The following is a 21,918-nucleotide window of genomic DNA, read 5'->3' on the forward strand; positions in this document are numbered from 1 at the left end:
TCGGTACATCCGAATATCACACTACAGGATGGCAACAACAACTGCCTGAGTTACACCAGGAATGCACAATCCCTCCATCAGTGCTCAGATTGTCCGCAATAGGTTTAGAGAGGCTGGACTGAGGGCTTGTAGGCCTGTTGTAAAGCAGGTCCATACCAGACATCACTGACAACAACGTCGCTTATGGGCACAAACCCACCTTCGCTGGACCAGACAGGACTGGCAAAAAGTGCTCTTACTGTCTCACCAGGGGTGATGGTCAGACTCGCGTTTATCGTCGAAGGAATGAGCGTTACACTGAGGCCTGTACTCTGGAGCAGGATCGATTTGGAGGTGGAGGGTCCATCATGGTCTGGGGCGGTGTGTCACAGCATCATCGGACTGAGCTTGTTGTCATTGCAGGCAATCTCAATGCTGTGCGTTACAGGGAAGACATCCTCCTCCCTCATGTGGTACCCTTCCTGACATGACCCTCCAGCATGACAGTGCCACCAGCCATACTGCTCATTCTCTGCATGATTTCCTGCAAGACAGGAATGCCAGTGTTCTGCCACGGCCAGCGAAGAGCCCAGATCTCAATCCCATTGAGCACATCTGGGACCTGTTGGATCGGAGGGTGAGGGCTAGGGCCATTCCCCCCAGAAATATCCAGGAACTTGCAAGTGCCTTGGTGGAAGAGTGGGGTAACAACTGGCAAATCTGGTGCAGTCCATGAGGAGGAGATGCACTGCAGTACTTAATGCAGCTGGTGAAAGTTAATAAAAGTAATGGTTGTTGTTGCACCTCTAGTATTCATTCCAACAGGAAATGAGGCACGTAAAAATATTTTTGCATGTTGGCCTAATAGAGTGATACTATGAGAACAGGTTGACTAAAAACAACTAAGCTTTTTTTATGGGGTTTCGTAGTCCTAAAAAAGGATTGATTTTCCTGTTGATGTTATTGGCCAGCTTTGTAAGATTCACCCTTACAGAGTAAGAACTGAAAGTTGGTATTAAAATGGGACAGCCTTGCTTGCCGACACACATTCACACACATCCTACCCCCTGCCTCCAATGTCACCCGACCTGTCTGATTAATCCAACCTCTGAGCCTGTGGTGGCAACCCAACTACATCTCAGAGCCTCTGAGAAATTAAGATGCCCTAATAAGAGAAGCAGATAAGGCGTGCAGCACAAGTTTGCCTGATTGTATCTGATTACCACTCCAAAACGCTGTCACTTCCAATGGATAGCATAACAAAAGCCCTCTAATTTAGCCAGTGCCCTTCTGTCCAGCTCCAATAAATTGAAATGTAATGGAAGCAATTAGAGCTAGTGAAGAACACCTCGAACATTGGCGTCTCACAAGGACGGCTACAGCAAGAGAGGGTAGCTCGGCCCTGTTCCCCGGCTAAACATACAAATTATCTTACGATTGTGGTCTGATGTCACCTTTGTCTACAACACTCTCTATTCAAGGCTGTTTGGTTCTGATTTAATTGTCCATTAGGAGTAATTCACCCAAAAATGAAAAGTCTGCTGTAATTTTCTCACCCTCATGCTGTTCCAAACCCGTATTAGTTTTTGTTTCTTCTGTGGAATCCATAAGGAGAAAGTTTTAAGAATGGACTGGTCGCTCTTTTCTGTGCAATTACAGTGAATAGGGACTGGATCATTGAAGCTTCCAAAAGGACTAAAAGTAGTCCATACGACTTGTGCGCTTCATTCAGAGTCTTCAGAAGTCATGAAATTGCTTTGGATGAGAAACAGACTGAAATTTAAATCTTTATTCACTGATAATCTTTGCCTCCAGTGAGCTGCTGCGACCGAATCATTGAGTCTTTGAACTCGAGAACTGGATCAGTGAATGAACCATTAAAATTGGTTTTGTGAACCAAATCAACAAATCATTGCAAAGATCTGTTTAAAAACAAAACAATTTGTTCGCAAATCAGTCATTGCTACTACTTCTCATAAACTTGCCAAGGAGAGTTAAGGTGAATATCAAGATTTTCATTGAATATCAACCTAAATTTTGCTCTCTTCCTGACAGAAATCTATTGTGACTGAAGAAGATGCAGAATATAGTGCACAAGTCATATGGACCACTTTTATGATAGTTAGATGATCCTTTTGTGTTCTATTTGAAAAAGTCAAAGTAGTTTGGAACAGCATTAGGGTTTGTAAATGAAAGAATTACAATTTTTAGACAAGTTAATCTTTTACTGGTGTCTTTTTTCATTCTATAATATGCATGCAGAAATCATTCAGATGCCTTTATATAGATGCAACCCAGATTTGCATCCCTCGCAATGTGATGATTCATAATATGTTCACACCAGTCAGTGGGCGTTTTCTTTTTATGTCGCTATGCAGTTGTGTACTACATCAAATAATTTCTCTCTCTCTGGCTCTTGTCAATAGAAAGGGGTTATGAAAGAGTCCTCACTCAAAGAAAGCGTGATTTGAGTCCACGATCAGTCAGAAGTTAAACTGTCAGATGATAATTGAGGGGAAGCCGGGTATAACATAATGCATGCAGCGATCAACAGAGAAAAAACGTTTCCCATTTGGCCCTTTGCACCTCATAGTCATTAGGGGTTGCGTTTCTCCGAGAGCTACGCTTTAGGATTCATCCTCTGTCATTTGGTTAATTGCAGTCGATTGCCTTACGAATCAAAAGCTGACTGATATATATATATATATATATAATATATCGGTACAGCCTTAAGCTATCAGACTTAGTGTGGGCCAAAAGTTCAGCTGTAGAAAGAGTAGGAAGAGCCAATCTGAATACAGAGTAATCTTTATGCTGTGTTCTTTCTTTAGTGGAGGTCCAAATGAAAGAAATAGTGGTGGGTGGGTGGGTGTGTGTGTGCGTGCGAACACAGTCAGGCATGTCTGGGTTAGGGTGCGAAATTAGCTTTTCCGTTCATCCATTGTGTCTCGGCTCACACCCGCTACAAAATGTTCTTTTTCTGTACTTACTGCTCTGGTCCTGTGACATGTAGGTTTATAAAAAAAAACAATGTACAAGATGTACAGAAAACACAGTTTGCACACTGTGCACATTATACACAATATACAATATCCATACTTTAGACATAATATACATATTCATTATATACACAATGTACACACAAAAACACATACCGGTACATGTGCACGTATTCTTTAGTTTACAAGATATACAGGTACTTGTACAGTTCCATTGGAGTTGTAGATGCCAAATGCTTTTCAAAATGCAAAGTAAATGTAATGTTCAAATGAAATGATGCGTAGCTTCTTTTTCCACAACTCATGTTGTCTGGAGTTCTTTGTATACTGAATGTTCTTGGACAAATATTTTATCAATGTTTGATCCGCGGAACGATCCAAAAACTCTTTAAACTGCAGTACAGCCCATTGAAGAGACTGTAAGTCTATCCCTCACAGGCTCGTTGTCATTACCATTAAAAGTCAAGATGGCGCTAGCGTAAGTGTCTCATCAACTTCGGGTGATATTTCTACCATGCATTTATCACTTACTTTTGGTTGTTTTCAAATGCCTTTTATGTACAGATTTTACAGTTTTAGTCTTTTCCCAGACCCAGACTTTCCATATTAAACTAATGTAAATATGTTAGAAAAATACATATAATTACATGTTTAAAACTATGATAATCTAAACAAAGAGTGAAATAAGAATAAGTCATTTCAATGTGTGAAATTATTTCTATACTTTTAGCAAAATTTATGACTGTCCCACATTATCCCACATGTCATTTCCAACACACTAAAAAAAAATCTTATCCCAGATAAAGTTTGTTTTATTTATTTATTTATTTATTTATTATTATTTTTATTTTATTTTCAAAAGTCAGTGTACTTGTTAACCAAGTCAACAGAATTGTCAGTGAAGAGCATGCTTGAGATGAAATATGAGATGTGAAGTGATGACTGAAGAAAGCAAAGAAATTCAAGGTAAATATCAGAATATTTCCACAGAATAAGCAGAATCTTTTTAGTAGGCGTCATTTCAAATCAAGTTGTATATTTCAGATTATGCAGAAAGTGTGAAAATATTTAAAGGACCCTTGTCAAAAACTGTGGTGATGCTTTCCCACCTTATAACTTTTTTATATTTGCATTTTTTAAAAATTATTTAGTGTAAATTTATAACATTATACTTTGTATTATATTACAATAAAATTAGTTTTAAGTTAATTGCCATCTCTCTTCTGACATCCGGAATCTATTGCTCTCAATTTTTTTTTTTTTTTTTTCTTCATTTGGAAACTTGTGGAAACATAATAACACAATTTTTCTCTTGATGTTGGAGCAAATGGGTAAGCAAAAAAATTTGGCTTGGTCTCCCATTCACTCCCATTCTGCGCTATTGAAGTATATACCCTACAGTAGTTTACTTCTGCATTCCAAAACCTGTAAGCCTGAAAAGGGTTCATTGTGTGTATTTATGATACATAAAATATTATCTATGAAATTATTTTTACCAAGACAAAAGAGCAGGCTGTTGTTATTGCAAAAGCATAATATATATATATATATATATATATATATATATATATATATATATATATATATATATATATATATATATGATTTTTTTTTTTTCTCAACAGAATTCCACTAAACACAATACACAAATTGAGATGTGGTGGAAATGGAATTTCTGAAAAAAAAAAAAAAAAAAAAAAAAAAAACAGATCTCCTGTGATGCATGTGCATACACTTTTGGACATTGTTAGCAGTCAGATTTAAAATGTTGAAAATAATGAAATGATGGAAAAATGTGAGTTGGGCTGCTCTTTTCAAGTATATGTGTTTTATTGGTAAATAATAATTACATGAAAATACAATTTTGGTTTTATTTTTATTTTTAGTAAATTGTTGTTGGTGCGTCATCGGTCCAAGACAACGTCTACGTTCCATAATGTAGTATGTCCGGGAATATCTTTACTCTACACACATACATACCTAATGAACATCCTTTTTTTAAGGTCAAGAAGTATGTTCTTCCTTGAACTGAGTACATACTTTGCAAGTACAAGAATTCAGATGCATCTATAATAACACAACCCAAAGCTGGCATTTTTTAAAATCCAAGGTGTTTTGAAGTTGTCACACCGCATGATTCAATGGTTCACTTAACAGACAGTTCTCTCAGAACAACCCTGAATGATAAACAAAGAGCCGGTTGAAGATGAAGAGCGATGGCTTTCACTTCTCGTTTCACCAAACTCCTCATTGCAGTGCTAGTGACTGCTACAACACTCCTGCCTTTTTTTTTTTGTCTTTCTATTAATTGTTTGGCTGTGGGGTAATATAAAGGTTTTCCTCCATGTCACTCACCTGTCAGGCCCAATCTCACCCAGCACACAACTGTCTGTCACTCTGATGGGCTTCCTTGGCTGCTGTCAATCACACAATGCAGTGTGCACTGCAGCTGGGCCCGATGGGTGTGTGTATGTGAAGACACACAACACTAACAGATATCACCCTGAATGTTGTGAGGAATATAAAACAGTCTTGTCTTGTTCCTAGTTTGCCCCTGTAAATTTGCTGATGTGAAAAATTTGAGATGTTGTCAGCCCCAAAAAAAAAAAAAAAAGGAAAAGTGCTAAAACCAGCATAAGATAGTTGGCTGGTCTTAGCTTTTCTCACAGCTGAGGAATTGTGCACCTCACCCCCCATCCCGGAAAAAAAAATATATATTTTTACTCACCCTTATGTTACATTTTCTGACTGCATAAGAAAGATTTTTGGTCAAAAACAACCCAAAATTGAAGTAATTTTTCAGTGAAAATCTAGACATCCATTGATCATTCATGACCGTGAGCCAATGAACAAACTGAAAAATGACAAAATTTAGGTTGTTTTTCACCAGAATCTATTGAATGCCTTCAGAAGACTTGGAGTATGACACACGAGTTCATGGATACATTTTATGATACCTTTGTGTCCTTTTTGAAGCTTGAAAGTGGAATTAATATCCACTATCATTGTATTGAAAAGACGAACCAGGATATTTATTAAAACATCTCATTTTGTGTTCTGCGGAAGAAGGAAAATTATACGAGTTTGGAACAATAAGAGGGTAAGAAAATTGACAAAATTTAATTGTTTGGATGAACTATTCATTTAAACCAGCAAAGACCTTCTTAAACAAGCTAAGACCACCTTAAACCAGCCTGTTTTTTTGTTTGTTGTTTTTTTTATGTTGGCAGAGTAAAAGTGAAATCGGAACCAGTAGGTTCACTTTAGCTACACTCAGTCTTTGCTTACTGATATTTAAAACACTGCCCCCAGTGGCTAAATAAGTTAGTGCTGTTGGGAGTATGGGCGCTTGTGAGCTCCGTTTTCTGGGTGAAATGTCCATACAGGGGCGCCAGACGTGAGTTGTGAAGCGAGTTGATTTCAGCTGTGAAGCGAGTTGATTTCAGCTGTAAAGCTGTAGTTCAGTGAAGAGGAATGCATGTTTATAAACTCTACCCCTCAACCCAAATCATAAACGTAAGTATCAGTGGAGTAAACCTGATATTAGAAGGAAAAATGCAACCTTATAATCATGCTCGTCACTTATGTGAACGCAATTACTTCTTGGATTCAACGCGGGTCTCCCACGCTGCTGACACAACATGCTTCTGGTTGTGCCACAGGGGAAGGTAAACACACTGGAGCCGATGCAAACATGTCTGATAGGAGATGCCGCTTGTAAGTGAGTCGGCATAATGTGGCCAATCCTAGGGTACCGGAAGTATCAGAAACAACATGTCAACCTCCCGTGTGGTCATATTGCTGAAAACATGAACCTACTGTACATATCTGGATAGTAGGGATGGGCATTATCGAGTGATTTTGTAGTCGATTAATCTCAGCCAGGAAAACTGAGTAATCGATTATTCATAAATTAATAAGTAACTTAAAAATATCAGATAAGAAACGTACGTGGAATATTTACAATTAAAAATGTTACCAAGAGCATTTCAAAATAAGTTGAACTGAAACATATTTAGCATTTCTTTTGGAACAAAAAATTGAACAATTTGCATTAATTCAGTTCTCATTACATTTCATTGCAATTCTCAATGCTGTAATGACTCAATTGTTACTGTGAGGTTTGTTGAGAGATTCAGAGGGAACGTACAGTATAATTCAGCGTTGCTTACTGAAGACAAATGCACAAATGAAAATGAATGTGCAATATTCCAGTAGTATTTTAAAAGTCTATTAGTTAGTGCTGAACGAGTACTCGATTAGTCGATTAGTTGCACACATCCCTATTGGAAAGCATCTTTTTCTTCTAATTTCAATCAACTGAATCATTAGACATCATTACGCATCTGTTTTGCACTCAAAAATGGTGGACCTTTGAATTCAACAGTAGTTTCGCAAAATAAACGCACATTCACATTTTTGACAGGTCTTCAAGTTTGTGTTGGACCCACACTTTGTGCTTTCCTTTGAGCTTTTCCATCTCTTCGACAGGCTGTACATCTCAGTCCTGTACATCTCAGTCCTGTTCCAACAAAATCTCAGTGTAACAGGATGAGCACTGCGTGCCGTCACAAGACTGAGGGTGAAAAGTGGAGCTGGAAAAAATTTGAGTGAGAGTTGGATGATAAAGTGGGGTGAGAAAAGGCACAGGTGTAAAAGTGAAGGATGTTGATGCAGAGTGTGTTGAAGGTGAATTCTTTCTGTTAGTACAGTGGTGGAGATCTGATAGAGATGCTAGTTTAATAGCTTTCTCACAGTGTTATTTACTTTAGCATACAGCTGTGCTGGTACTGGTAATGGTAAATTGGCTACAGGATGTAGTTGTGATGTATGCGGCAGCAAGTGTTGATTGAACATTATCACATGGTCACATGTTTTTGTATTGTTTTTTGGTTGGAAGGGTGTGGGGGTCATCTAAGTCCCAAAGCATACCATAAGCAATGCAAGTATGTGGACATGAATACTTTCTGGCTAAGCAAGCTTGATTTCTCACGGCATTGTGTTCCGAAATGTGTCAGGATTAGTGATGTCCAGTTCGTGAACGAATCATTCTTTTGAACTGGTTTGTTTTAGTGAACGAGTTGAACTAGTTCACCAAATCAGACTGAATCATTTGAAACAGTTTGCGTTTCGACACTAATCCACAAGTTACTCTATCTTAACTTGTCTCTCGGATGTCCCTGACACTCCAAATCGAAATGAGCCGTTAACCAAGAGTAATATGATCCTAGAACTGGTGATATCTGCTTTTGCCAACTCTTCTTTGCAATTAACCACTCCAACTAGTTCACAAATCTGACTGAATGCTTGGGTCACAACAGTTCTCGAGTCAACAGTACACTGATCCGAGGACAGCAGTTCTCGTGTCAACAGTACACTGATCCGAGGACAGCAGTTCTCGTGTCAACAGTACAATGATCCGAGGACAGCAGTTCTTGAGTCAGCAGTACACTGATCCAAGGACAGCAACTCTCACGTCAGCAGTACATTGAGTCGATCACAGCAGTTTGCGAGTCACCAGTACACTGAACTGAGAATCACCTCTTTCAGACATCAGTGAGCAGCTGATGAGCATGCGTGATCCGAGGACTTGAATGAGGGGGAAAACGTTTCAGTCAAGAGATGTAAACACATTTTTCTATTGAGTATTGTGCATGCAGATTATATCTGAAGTTGTGATGAGCTGGATCATGGTTTGTGTAAAAAAGGGTGAGTTGATTAAGACTAGTTTAATCACTTTTTATGCTTTAAACATGAGTAGAACATCCACGTTTGTATATCAGTGTCAGTATTGGGTGCTTTAGGTGCAAAACTTTAATGTAGGATGTATTGTAAGATCACTGAATGATAGTAAACACCCTTCTTATTATAACTTAATTAAATAAAATGTTATAATCAGCAATATGCCCTTACATATGGCTTTATTGAATGTGTTTGTGCATGTATTCTACGACGCCGGCATATTAGCATTATATATAGTGACGTCATTACGTGATGACGTAAATGAACTGGTGAATCGGTTTTTTGAACCAGTTCATTGAAACGAACCGTATGAAAGAACCGGTTCGTGGAAAAGAATCGGACTTCCCATCACTAGTCAGAATGCCTTTGTAACAAATGGTGGAGCAACATTTTGAAGAGAATCTTGCTGTTAGAATGGAATGTTTAAATTAGCGTTTTTAAATCAAGATTGTAGGTTCAAATTAATGTTAAGGTAAAGTGTATGTTTTCAAGTGCTGTACCATTTCTCTAATGCAGTCACCATTTGTTTTTCACTGTTTTAAATAACTTTTTTTTGTTGTCGACTACTTAATTTTACATTTTTGTGAGTTATGACAAGAGAATTTTTAAAAGTAAACACCTTCCCTGTATTCTCTCAATTATGGTCATACAAACTTATTGCGTAATAATTATATAAGAGAGCAAAATGCTGTTTAAAAATGTTTTAAATGGAATACAACATGTCACACTACAGGACATGTCAACTTCCCAAAATTATTTAATGTCAACAACCCTGAAGGTGTGCAAAATGATAATACGTGGTGCCCTTATTTCGGCAATTCCGAGGTGAAATGTCCACTGAGTGGCGCTAAAAGCGAGTTGCATTTTCTCCCAAACAGATGTGGTTGTTGCTCTATTTTGTCTTCTGGCACTAACATGCAACTTTTGTTTTTAGCTGTACAGGCTGTAGTGCAGTGAGGAGGAATGCATATTTTGTAAACTGTTCCCACCAAACCCCAAACCTAACCATCAGTGGAGTAAAAGTGTAATTTTAGAGGGAAAAATGCAACCTCAGAATCGCGCTCGTCAATGACTATGCAAACACAATTACTTTCTGGTTTCCACACGGGATCGAAACACGGGTCTCCCATGCTGCTGATGCAACACGCATCCGGGCGTGCCACAGGGGAAGGTAATCACGGCGGAGCCGATGCAAAAATGTCTTCAAGGAGATGGCACTTGTTGGAGAATTGGCATAATGTGCCCGAGCCTAGGGGACCGGAACTGTCAGAAACAACATGCCGACTTCCAGTGTGATCATGTTGTTAAATTAGTAGCATCATTACCATCTTCATCTCCTCTAGAATGTGTTACTGCAGTGCTCTGATGGATTAAAGCATTGTAATGTGTAACTAATGGTGGTGTAGAATCGTAAATGTTGCCATTTCTCTCTTCACTTTTTTCCTTGTACATTCCATTTATTTATTCATTTGCATTCTCAGATCCTCAAGGAATTCAAGGATGAAGATTGGAACGTGGGAAACATTGTGTTCACAATGACAAACAGACGATACGGCGAGAAATGCATCGCTTACGCCGAGAGCCACGACCAGGTATTTCCGCCCCATGTACATCCATTCTGCTAGCAAAGGGAAGAAAAGAAAATGTAATCAGTGTGTCATTGTGAATGGAAATTGGTGTCACCACAGGTTGTAGTCCTCTAGGGATGGGGTTGAAATGCAAAATTTACACATCCATCGTGTTTGTACACATTCAAACGGCACGACTAGAACAGGTTGTTGTTTTTCTATGTCGTCTTTTCTTCTGTGTTTTTTTTTCTTTATGTTGTGTTTCCAAGGTCTGAGAATAATGATCTGTGCAACTCAATATGAGACACTTGAGTGAGGCTGACTTGAACGTGCTAAAATTAGTAAAACTTGCCTGTGATACTTCATTAGTACATCAGCAGTTTAGCAGTGCAATAAAGTTTCCATCAAAAGACCAGATGTGGTAAGCGTGAATTAAAAAGTTATTAAATGTCGGAGCCTTAGCTTGGCGGTTTGCACATATTGAGGTTGAATCCATCTCGCAACGTTTCCCAATACAGTTCTGCCCTCTTCTGACCATAATTTCCTGCTCTATCTTGTATTTGTGCGCATGCGTGCATTTGTCCGGAAACCTTTGCAAATGTTTTCATGCAGACATTATGATTCATCAATAAGTTCGCACTTACAAAAATCCTAAATTTAGGGTACATTTTAGTAGGAACTCAAACAGCACAAGCACAAACATTCTGATGGCCTTAGAAAAATATGTTAAGTTGAAATTTTTCATAATTGTTATAATTGTTTTATATTATATATCAAAATATATTTTATTTTTATTTTATATTATTAGTAGTAGTAGTAGTATTTTTAATATTATTATTAGAAAATAAATAGAAATCCTAATGTGGCTTTTGAATGTTGAAAAGATTTCTTTGTCTACTATGCCAGGCCCTGGTTGGAGACAAAACGCTGGCCTTCTGGCTGATGGACAAGGAGATGTACACCAACATGAGCACCCTGATTCCCATGAACTCTATCATTGATCGGGGCATTCAGCTTCACAAGATGATTCGGCTGCTTACTCACAGCCTGGGAGGGGAGGGTTACCTGAACTTCATGGGTGAGTCCTTGCACATGCATTGATTTCAAATCTGGTCCACATTTGGATTTAAACAGCATTCTGTTTGAGGAATTATTTGCTACATTGTTATATATTATTAAACATATAATGTAAACATTGTTCAGACCGGATTAGTTCTGGTCCTCAAATTAGCTAGACTAATGGAAAAAGACTTTATTCATGTGTAATAAACTTTTTTGTTGATATGATTTGCCTACTTGTAATGGATAAACAGGACCTCAAGAATTCGGTATCGAAGTTGATTTTTAAGAGTCCATTGTAATGTAATATAATATAAATACCAGAAAAATTTAATAATATATTTTTTTTTTCATGAACATTTTGTTTTTGCTTTCTCATGTGAAATGAGTAACAGCGCCTACTCACAGGATGCAGGTTTGCTGTTGGTTCCAGAATAGTTTGCTGTGGCGGGGTGAGCAAGAGACAGACCCAGTTGGTGTGGCGTCAAGCCTCGGAGAGGCATTTGTTAGAAATAATAATAAACATATAATGTTCATAAACAGGGAAAATAGTGTCCAAGGGGGAAAGTGTCCAAAATAAAAGGGAATCTGGCATCCTCGCGGTGAAAGGGAGCGTTGTGTAGGATGGGGAGTGTCCAGAGGAGAATCCAGGACGTGGGCGGAGTCTGGCAGTCGTCCCCGTCGGCCGCGACGTGTGCTTTAATCACCCAGCATCGCATCTAATTCTCCCCAGGTATGCGGGTCCGGCACACATCTATTTCGGCCGGAACCCCCACCACTCTGCTCCTGGATCTGTGAGGACGCCAGTGTGTGCACACAAGGAGAAAAGAAGCCAGCTCTCTACGTTTTATTGGCAGCGGTGATGAGGCTAAACACACAATCAGGTGTGTCTCATTCCCCCGCTGCCCAAACGAGGCTGATTAATTATGCACCTCTTCTCTCTCCTGCCCATTCCCGTTGTGAGCCTGGCTGAAGGACGGACCTCAGAGGCGGGGTGATGATGACGAGAGTGAGGTGCGTGTCGTTACACCACTTTTGCACTGCTGCATCCTTCAATATCAGCTTCTTTGCAAAGTCTGCATTACATTGTGACAGATTCACAAAACAGTCCATGTTGAAATTCGGCGCCCAATCTGTTAAGATTGGACAGAAACGGGACCAGAAACAGAACCGTGTTTGGCAAACTTCTGTATGGCCATAATAACCTGTCCTGCTAAACTCTTCAACAATTGTAAAACTGGTATGGCATGGTGTAAAAGTATATTAAACATGGTTGTCCATTTAATAATGTAAAAAAAGAACTCTTCTTGATTTCTGTTAAAATACATTGCTTCAGATATTATAATTAGACCCCATGTGTGCTTGATGTAATATTACCTCATCATTACAGCTGTTTAAAGAAGTGGTCATATTCCTAGAGAAAGTTGAACATCAGCTTGCATTTCTTTGGTCTGCAGTGAGGCCGAACAGTGTGCTAGCCCCACCTGCTGACCAGGTCAACTGTAGATCAGAGACACTGAACAACCATATTACATATCAATATCGATCTCAGTAAACCAGAGTTTAACAAAGACAGGGAAACTTTGTTTTCCTGTGCCAAGGGTATATTCATATCACAAACTGCCCAAACCCTACAAATGCGAACATATGGACCAACTCATCTTTGATGTACACAAGAGTGCAGTTATTGTTTACTGCTGCTGTTCTACTGCCAATACCGCTAACGGTAATGACAGCTACAGATGTGGACCGCCTGATGTGGACACATTCTGCTCTTCAGATGTAGTATATCTGTAAAAAGCTTTTGTCTGCTGGCTGAAATTACCCGCCTAATGGTGTTGTGCCCCAGCTGAATATATATTCTTCAGTCAGTTAAGCTTCAACAGCCGAAGGCTAGAAAAATCTGAAATGTTAAGAGACAGCAGGCCTACATGTTTGCTCACAAGGAAACAAACTTGATTAATCTCTAAGAGATCTTCTCTTTTAATGTTGAAGTGCTCTATAACTCACCATACTGAGATGCGTGTTCTGGGGAGAATTCAATAAGAATGAATTGCGCCTGAGAAAATCGCAGGTTATTTGCACGCTGGTTTAGCAACCAATTTACTAAAGGAATTATGCAGATCAGGCAACGGTGAAAAATGCTGGTGTCAAAATCTGTGCAGAACGTGATTTAACATTTTTACATATTTTATGAGTTGGCTATTTTGTATGATTTGGTACGAGTTCATCACGTGCAAATGCCTAATGTGTAAGCGCGTGTTTTGCACACGAGGCATTAAGGTCATGCTTATTAATATTATGGCCTTACCAAAACCCCTTAACTAAACCTAACCGATCAGTAGAGTGTGTAAACATGATAGGAAGCTGTTATGTGTGATAGAAGCAAGTAATTGTCGCATATTAGGTGGAAACGATGTCCAACGACGTCATTGGCTATAGTGAAAGTTGTACGATATCATACGAATTAGCCAAATTTAGAAAAGTTGTATGAATCCTTACAATTTGGCAGTGAGTGTAGGCAATTCCAATCTAGTGTGCAGATTCTGAGCACTATTTAGCGGAGGATGCAGCAGACCACCGCGATCTGACACACTTGGTGCTTGGACTGTACAGCATCACTCTACTACTGTGATCCAGACACCTGAATAATTTTTTAAAATACCGAAAGTGTGCTGACTTTATTTAAATACTTAAGACATAGCACAGATTGCTGATTAATTTTTAATTATTATTTCAATGAAGGTAACATTCTAAGCCAAAGTGAGAAGACAAAAAAAAAAAAATAATTTAAATACAGGACATGACATGTCAGTGGATGAATAGCTGTGGAGTAATTTAGCTAGTGCAAGCAAGAACAAATAGCTTGAGCAAGCAAATCAATTTTAGTCTGCCGTAATTCGGTGAAACCCATCTATTTACCCTCCAGTGGCAGAAGCAGCTCGCGAGCTAAGAGGCCACAAAGAGACGGCAGCCATGTTTGCAATGCAAAGAGAAGATGAGGGCTGTGAGGCAGAGACTCCACATTATAACACACTCGCGAGGCACCAATGAAACGCCTCAGTGGCTTCATCATTAAATCAGCAGGTAGAGAGTGAGATGAATGAATGCTTGACTTTCAGAGATGGAGAAAAACTTCTAGATCACCTTCAGAACCACAGAGCGATGATCAGATTCAAACTGCTCTTTTGATGAGTAAAACTGCTGAAGGATTTAGTGAAGTGAACGTTTTCTTAAGTGAACATCTTGCCCAAATTTTATCATTCATGTATTATGAATGAGTAAACAAACAATGTTTTGTTATGGTATGAGTAGAGACAAAACGCTGTGCTGCATGAAAAAAATAAAAATAAATCTGATTTAACTAACTAACTAACTTACTGATTGATGAGCTAAAAGAATTACAAAAATTACTGGCCAAAAAAAAAAAAAAAGTTGTTTATCCATGTTAGAATCACGTCAAAAATGTAATGCATCTTCACCAACATCAAGTCCGAGACCACTGTCATATCAGTTATTTTGGAAAATGAATCGGAGCTAGGGAGTTAAAGTTGAGTGCAAGCTTAAAGGGACAGTTCACCCAAAAATGAAAATGATCTCATCATTTACTCGCCCTCATGCCATCCCAGATGTGTATGATTTTCTTTCTTGTGCAGACACAAACAAAGATTTTTAGAAGAATATCTCAGCTCTGTAGGGCCATTCAATGCAAGTCAACAGGGTCCCGAACTTTAAAGCTTCAAAAAGCACATAAAGGCAGACTCCAGTTGTTAAATCCATATCTTCAGAAGTGATATGATAGGTGTGGGTGAAAAACAGATCAATATTTAAGTCCTTTTTTTGCTCTAAATCTCCACTTTCAAACAGCCCTCCTAAGCACTCTTCTCACCAAAGAGTTCTCCTTTTATTTTTTTGCGATTCACATTCTTTGTGCATATTGCCACCTACTGGGCAGGAAGAGAATTCATAGTAAAAAAGCATTTCGGGCCCACTTTATATTAGGTATCATTACCTACTATGTACTTAAGCATTTGAAAGAATGTACTTATGTACATACGTGTTGATCCATTGTACTTCCATTTAAAGTACCTGCATTTAACTACATTTGTAGTTACACTATTTACCTTACACCTGGGCTCTTCAACTACTTTCTTACACTGAAAATTTGGCCGGGGCCAAAATTTGTTCTGTATTTATCATGGTTAGCACTTTCATCTTCAGTTACATGTTAATACTGTGTGTTTGTTTATATTAAAATAGTCACAGGATACACTGTATATTGAATTATCATTTTCTAATGTCTGGCCATAAATTCCTTCATAACATCTGGCTGAAGAACAAACGTGACTTATACTCTTAACTAGGGATGCGCCCGAAGCCGAATACCGTATTCGGAAAGGCACATGATAATGACCTCAAAAGGAATAACGGATTCATCTGAATAATATAAAAAAATATTTGTTTCACTGATTATGCAATAAGCACAAGGATAAAGCAACATTTTAAATAAACATATCCAAAATTACAACTAATTTATGAATCTGTGCAGCCAATATTTCAAGTGTAAACCTTATGAATGAAAATGTGCACGGTGTGATTTCAGATCAGATGGGTGTGGTCTCGACACCGGTTGCGGTCTCTGTTAATTTTTCATGTCTGGAGCTTGTCAAGTGTAACTTTAACTAAGATACGACATCATATACACTTTTCACTTCTTGAAATGTCTATGTCAATGTATCACACGATCCACACGTGATTCCCATGTATTCATTTATAGCCTAAACCTGAGCGCAATGTTAAATTCCTGACCTGAAGTGATTTCATCTCGGAGCTCGTCTATTTTTCTCTTAAAGTTGACCACATTTATATTCACATCAGCGATTAAGGTAATTATCTGGTTAAGACTTATTTCTGAAAAAAAAGTTCAAATGCTAAATAAAGGTTTACATGCTCTGTAGAGTATTCATCTATTCTGAATATTCCTGCTTATGTAAAACGAAGAAACTGAAACAGAAACTGAACTTTTTTCTTCTTCTTTTTTAAACTGCGCTAAATTTGAGAATGTTAAGTGTTCTTGAGCTCTGGGAAGGTGCTATATAAATGTAACATTATTATTATTATTATTATTATTATTATTATTATTGTTAATGCTATTATTATCATTATTATTATTATCATTATTTAAGTAAATAATGGTGTCCTATCGTAAAAATTCCTGATAGACTTACGGGACTTTCACCTGTTTGTCGTATATGTTGATTTATTTTCATTTCTTAATGTTTGAATTTGCATTTATTATTCACTGAAAAATGTGTGCTTGATATTTCACATTTTGCTTGACATCTCCTGTCTCCAGAATAATGTAGTTATACATGCACAGACAAAAGGAAATTCGGTTTCAGCAGATATTAATATAATAAATACCAGGAGAAACCACAGTTAACAACATATTCCACAGTTAATGTAGCCTACAAATTCAGCTTTACCTGGTGAGTAAAAAAAGAATAATTTCATTAAATAATAATTGTATAATAATAATAATAATAATTATTCTTCTTCTTCTTCTTCTTATTATTATTAGGCTATTATTATGAAAAGGCATATACAAGGCATATTGTATTAATAGAAACTATAAATGTAAGAGTAACACTTAAAAATGGGCATTTCATTTCGTTTTTACGCAGTTCCGGTTTGAGCCACACCCATACCCGGTTCTATCCGAATGCGGATAATTTTGTCACATGAACCCATACAGATAATTTTGTCAAATGAACTGATACAGATACAGATAATTTTGTCATACGAACCAACACAGATACAGATAATTTTGTCATAAACTGATACAACAGATTATTTTGTCATATGAACAGATACAGATAATTTTGTCATATGAACTGATTCAGATACAGATAATTTTGTCATATGAACCGATACAACAGATCATTTTGTCATATGAACTGATACAGATACAGATAATTTTGTCATATGAACCAACACAGATACAGATAATTTTGTCATATGAACCAACACAGATACAGATAATTTTGTCATATGAACCGATACAACAGATAATTTTGTCATATGAACCAACACAGATACAGATAATTTTGTCATATGAACCGATACAACAGATAATTTTGTCATATGAACCGATACAACAGATAATTTTTTCATATGAACTGATTCAGATAATTTTGTCATATGAACCGATACAGATACAGATAATTGTCATATGAACGATACAGATACAGATAATTATGTCATATGAAACGATACAGATAATTTTGTCATATGAAAGATACAGATACAGATAATTATGTCATATCAACAGGTACAGATAATTTTGTCATATGAACCGATACAGATACAGATAATTTTGTCATATGAAACGATACAGATAATTTTGTCATATGAACTGACACAGATACAGATAATTGTCATATGAATCAGCACAGATACAGATAATTTTGTCATATGAACCAACACAGATACAGATAATTTTGTCATATGAACCAACACAGATACAGATAATTTTGTCATATGAACCATTACAGAGACAGATAATTTTGTCAAATGAACAGATACAGACAATTTTGTCATATGAACAGATACAGATAATTTTGTCAAATGAACCGATACAGATACAGATAATTTTGTCATATGAACCGATACAGATACAGATCATTTTGTCATATGAACCGACACAGATACAGATCATTTTGTCATATGAACCGACACAGATACAGATAATTTTGTCATATGAACCGATACAGAGACAGATAATTTTGTCAAATGAACAGATATAGATATGTTTGTCATACAAACAAATACAGATAATTTTGTCAAATGAACCGATACAGATAATTTTGTCATATGAACCGATACAGATACAGATAATTGTCATATGAACCAATACAGATACAGATAATTTTGTCAAATGAACCGATACAGATAATTTTGTCATATAAACTGACACAGATACAGATAATTGTCATATGAACCGATACAGATACAGATAATTTTGTCATATGAACCGATACAGATACAGATAATTTTGTCATATGAATCGACACAGATACAGATCATTTTGTCATATGAACTGATACAGAGACAGATAATTTCGTCAAATGAACAGATACAGATTATTTTGTCAGATGAACCGATACAGATACAGCTAATTTTGTCATATGAACCGATACAGATAATTTTGTCGTATGAACGATACAGATACAGATAATTGTCATATGAACGATACAGATACAGATAATTTTGTCATATGAACCGATACAGATCATTTTGTCATATGAACCGACACAGATACAGATTATTTTGTCATATGAACCGATACAGATAATTTTGTCATATGAACCGATACAGATAATTTTGTCATATGAACCGACACAGATACAGATTATTTTGTCATATGAACCGATACAGATAATTTTGTCATATGAACCGATACAGATAATTTTGTCATATGAACCAACACCGATACAGATAATTTTGTCATATGAACTGACACAGATACAGATAATTGTCATATGAACTGATACAGATACAGATAATTTTGTCAAATGAACTGATACAGATACAGATTATTTTGTCATATGAACCGATACAGATAATTTTGTCATATGAACTGATACAGATACAGATAATTGTCATATGAATCAGCACAGATACAGATAATTGTCATATGAACGATACAGATAATTTTGTCATATGAACAGATACAGATAATTTTGTCAAATGAACCAATACAGATACAGATAATTTTGTCATATGAACTGACACAGATACAGATAATTGTCATATGAACCGATACAGATAATTTAGTCAAATGAACCGATACAGATTATTTTGTCATATGAACCGATACAGATACAGATAATTTTGTCATATTAACAGATAATGGCTTTGCTGCACACACCTTAATCTTAACTAACAAATAAGTTTTGATCAACTTTACTTAGGGCTATTGTTTAAAAATGATGAAAACTGAGGAATAACATTTAGATCTGCTAAAGCCCTCTCACAATATCAATGCACATATGAAAACAATGGGCAAACAGAACTGTCATGTTTACTTAAGAATGCATTTAAATGTAATTTACTTTCTGGAAAAAAGAGAGAAAATGTCTTCACTTTTCTCTTTTATACATTATCATCCCATTCAATAAGAAAAATATTGTGAATTTGCACACAATAGCCATTGCAGGAGCCAGATATTTATGCAGATAATTATTGGCAAAAGTCTAAGAAGAACCAAATAAAATCAGGACATTTGCAGGTTCAGTTTCACGTTATCACTGTTTATGAGCACTACAGACTCTGAACAGATAAAATACACCCATTTAACACTCCAAGAATAGTGAATAAAAGCAAACTTTTCTGCAATTATTATTTTTTTTTTTTTGAAAGTTCCGTTTCCATCATTGATTTTTCTTTTGTTGCCTAAGATGTGCATATGCGCTGACATCATTTCTGTAACAACTGCAGTGTTAATCTTTAGATTTGACCTTACTCAAACTAAGCAATTTATATAAATGCATGTGATTAAATAAGACAGTCAAATGCTCACCTAAATGGTGTGATCCAAAGCAGTGTAACTAAACACTGAAAAGTTTAACGCATGCTCCGGACCACTGAATGGTGTGGCTCGTGCCTATGAACGCTGAGTTTTGCATAGAGAACGCTCTGGTATTTCTGGTATTTTGTGGCAATTTGATCAAATATCAGGAGGGCCGGATAAAGATGATTGTCGGGCTGAATTTGGCCCATGGGCCACCAGTTGACTAGCCCTGCCTTACACCTAACCCAACCCTTACCCTAAAACCTAACTGTAACCCCTATTCTTAAACCTACCCGTACCTCAACCTCAGTAGCAGCAAATGTGAATCTTGTGAGAATTTTGGCAAACAAAATTACATTGTATAACACGGTACATTGTATTGTATGTATTTTAATGTCAATACACAGTAGTTAGAGATAACTAATTCAAAGCGTGACCAGTGTTTCTCACCCACATCTATCATATGACTTCAGAAGACATGGATTAAACCACCAGAGTCTTATGGATTACTTTTTTGCTGAATTATTATATAAGATCACCTGATAGTTAATTACATAATAAGGGTGACATTAAACAATTAGGATGACAATATTAAATTAAACAGATAAATGTACACTCATTTTAAACTATTTTAAACTAGAACACACCCTATTTTATATCACAGAGTCAGAATATAATGATAAACATAAGCAATTAACTAAATATTTTACTTTGGAAAAAGACAGTGACTTCTGACAAAGTCCCTTTAAGGTTGCACGGGGACTGAATTAGTGAACTATGAATTTTGTGAACTAGTTCGTTTACTTGAGCCATCCAAACAAACAGTCTCACTAATATAAATTGGAACTCCCAAAACAAAATATAAGCGAATTATTTATTTTAACCAAAACAACCAATTCATTTGATGATTTGGATTCCTCAAAAGTAGCTGGTTACTGGAAAAGCTACACTATTGCTTCTGTCACGCAACTGAAAAATGTAGTCAAAAAATATTAGCCATTCAAAAGTAGCAGTGTTTTCTGGCTAAATAAATGTTTTGCAAGCAACATATACAGTACATTGCAAATATTTCATATTACATTAGGTGTTTTGCCAGAGCCAGTTTTTGGAGGACACTTTCATACGAGCACTTTTTTTCTTTTTTTTTTTTCAGTTTGGAATGCCCAATTCCCAATGTGCTTTTAAGTCCTCGTGGTCGCGTAGTGATTCGCCTCAGTCCGGGTGGGTGAGGACGAATCCCAGTTGCCTCCGTGTCTGAGACAGTCAACCCGCGCATCTTATCACGTGGCTTGTTGAACGCGTTGCCACGGAGACATAGCGCGTGTGGAGCTTTCACGCCACCCACTGCGGCAACCATGCTCAACTCACCACGCGCCCCACCGAGAACGAACCACATTATAGCGACCACGAGGAGTTTACCCCATGTGACTGTACCCTCCCTAGCAACCGGGCCAATTTGGTTGTTTAGGAGACCTGGCTGGAGTCACTCAGTACGCCCTGGGATTCGAACTAGCGATCTAGCGAACTCCAGGGGTGGTAGCCAGCGTATTTTACCACTGAGCTACCCAGGCCCCCTCATACGAGCACTTTTGGTGCGCACACACAGTAGCAGATTTAGGCATGGGCGACATGTGCAGTTGCCCAGGGCGGCATCTTGCGGGGAGGGGGGCGGCACCTTGCGGGGAGGGGGGCAGCACGAGGCACCCACACAGACCCCAGGGGGCGTGTTGAAGCGGGTTTCGCCCAAGGCACCATACAAACCCCCCCACCCGTCAACAACTATGGGGGCATGTTGAAGCGGGTTTTGCACAGGGCGCCATACAAGCTAGAACCGCCACTGCACACACAGGTTCATTTGGTCTGTGTAAACAATGTTTTCCAAACTTTGAGTGCGAACCTCACCTAGGTCCACTTGAAAAGGTTGTCTCGGGTATGGTTCAAGTGAACTCCAGTACAGTTCGCTGAAGTGAACCGCTATTGATGACATATAATTTGCATC

General features: G+C 37.5%; 1 protein-coding gene across 3 annotated transcripts in view; it reads left to right on the forward strand.

Moving 5' to 3' along the window:
* Positions 1 to 21,918, forward strand: part of LOC127430022 (1,4-alpha-glucan-branching enzyme-like) — a 218,258-nt gene that overhangs the window by 116,475 nt on the left and 79,865 nt on the right. For 2 of the 3 annotated variants that reach the window (XM_051679428.1, XM_051679427.1), the window contains 2 exons: positions 10,202 to 10,312; positions 11,195 to 11,366. In XM_051679428.1, the coding sequence (XP_051535388.1) occupies positions 10,202 to 10,312; positions 11,195 to 11,366 (283 nt within the window). Of the gene's footprint in view, positions 1 to 10,201; positions 10,313 to 11,194; positions 11,367 to 11,742; positions 12,504 to 21,918 lie in introns of those variants that run through there. The other variant, XM_051679430.1, reaches the window with a different exon arrangement.

This window comes from Myxocyprinus asiaticus, chromosome 39, assembly GCF_019703515.2.
Source record: "Myxocyprinus asiaticus isolate MX2 ecotype Aquarium Trade chromosome 39, UBuf_Myxa_2, whole genome shotgun sequence".
NCBI lineage: Eukaryota > Metazoa > Chordata > Actinopteri > Cypriniformes > Catostomidae > Myxocyprinus > Myxocyprinus asiaticus.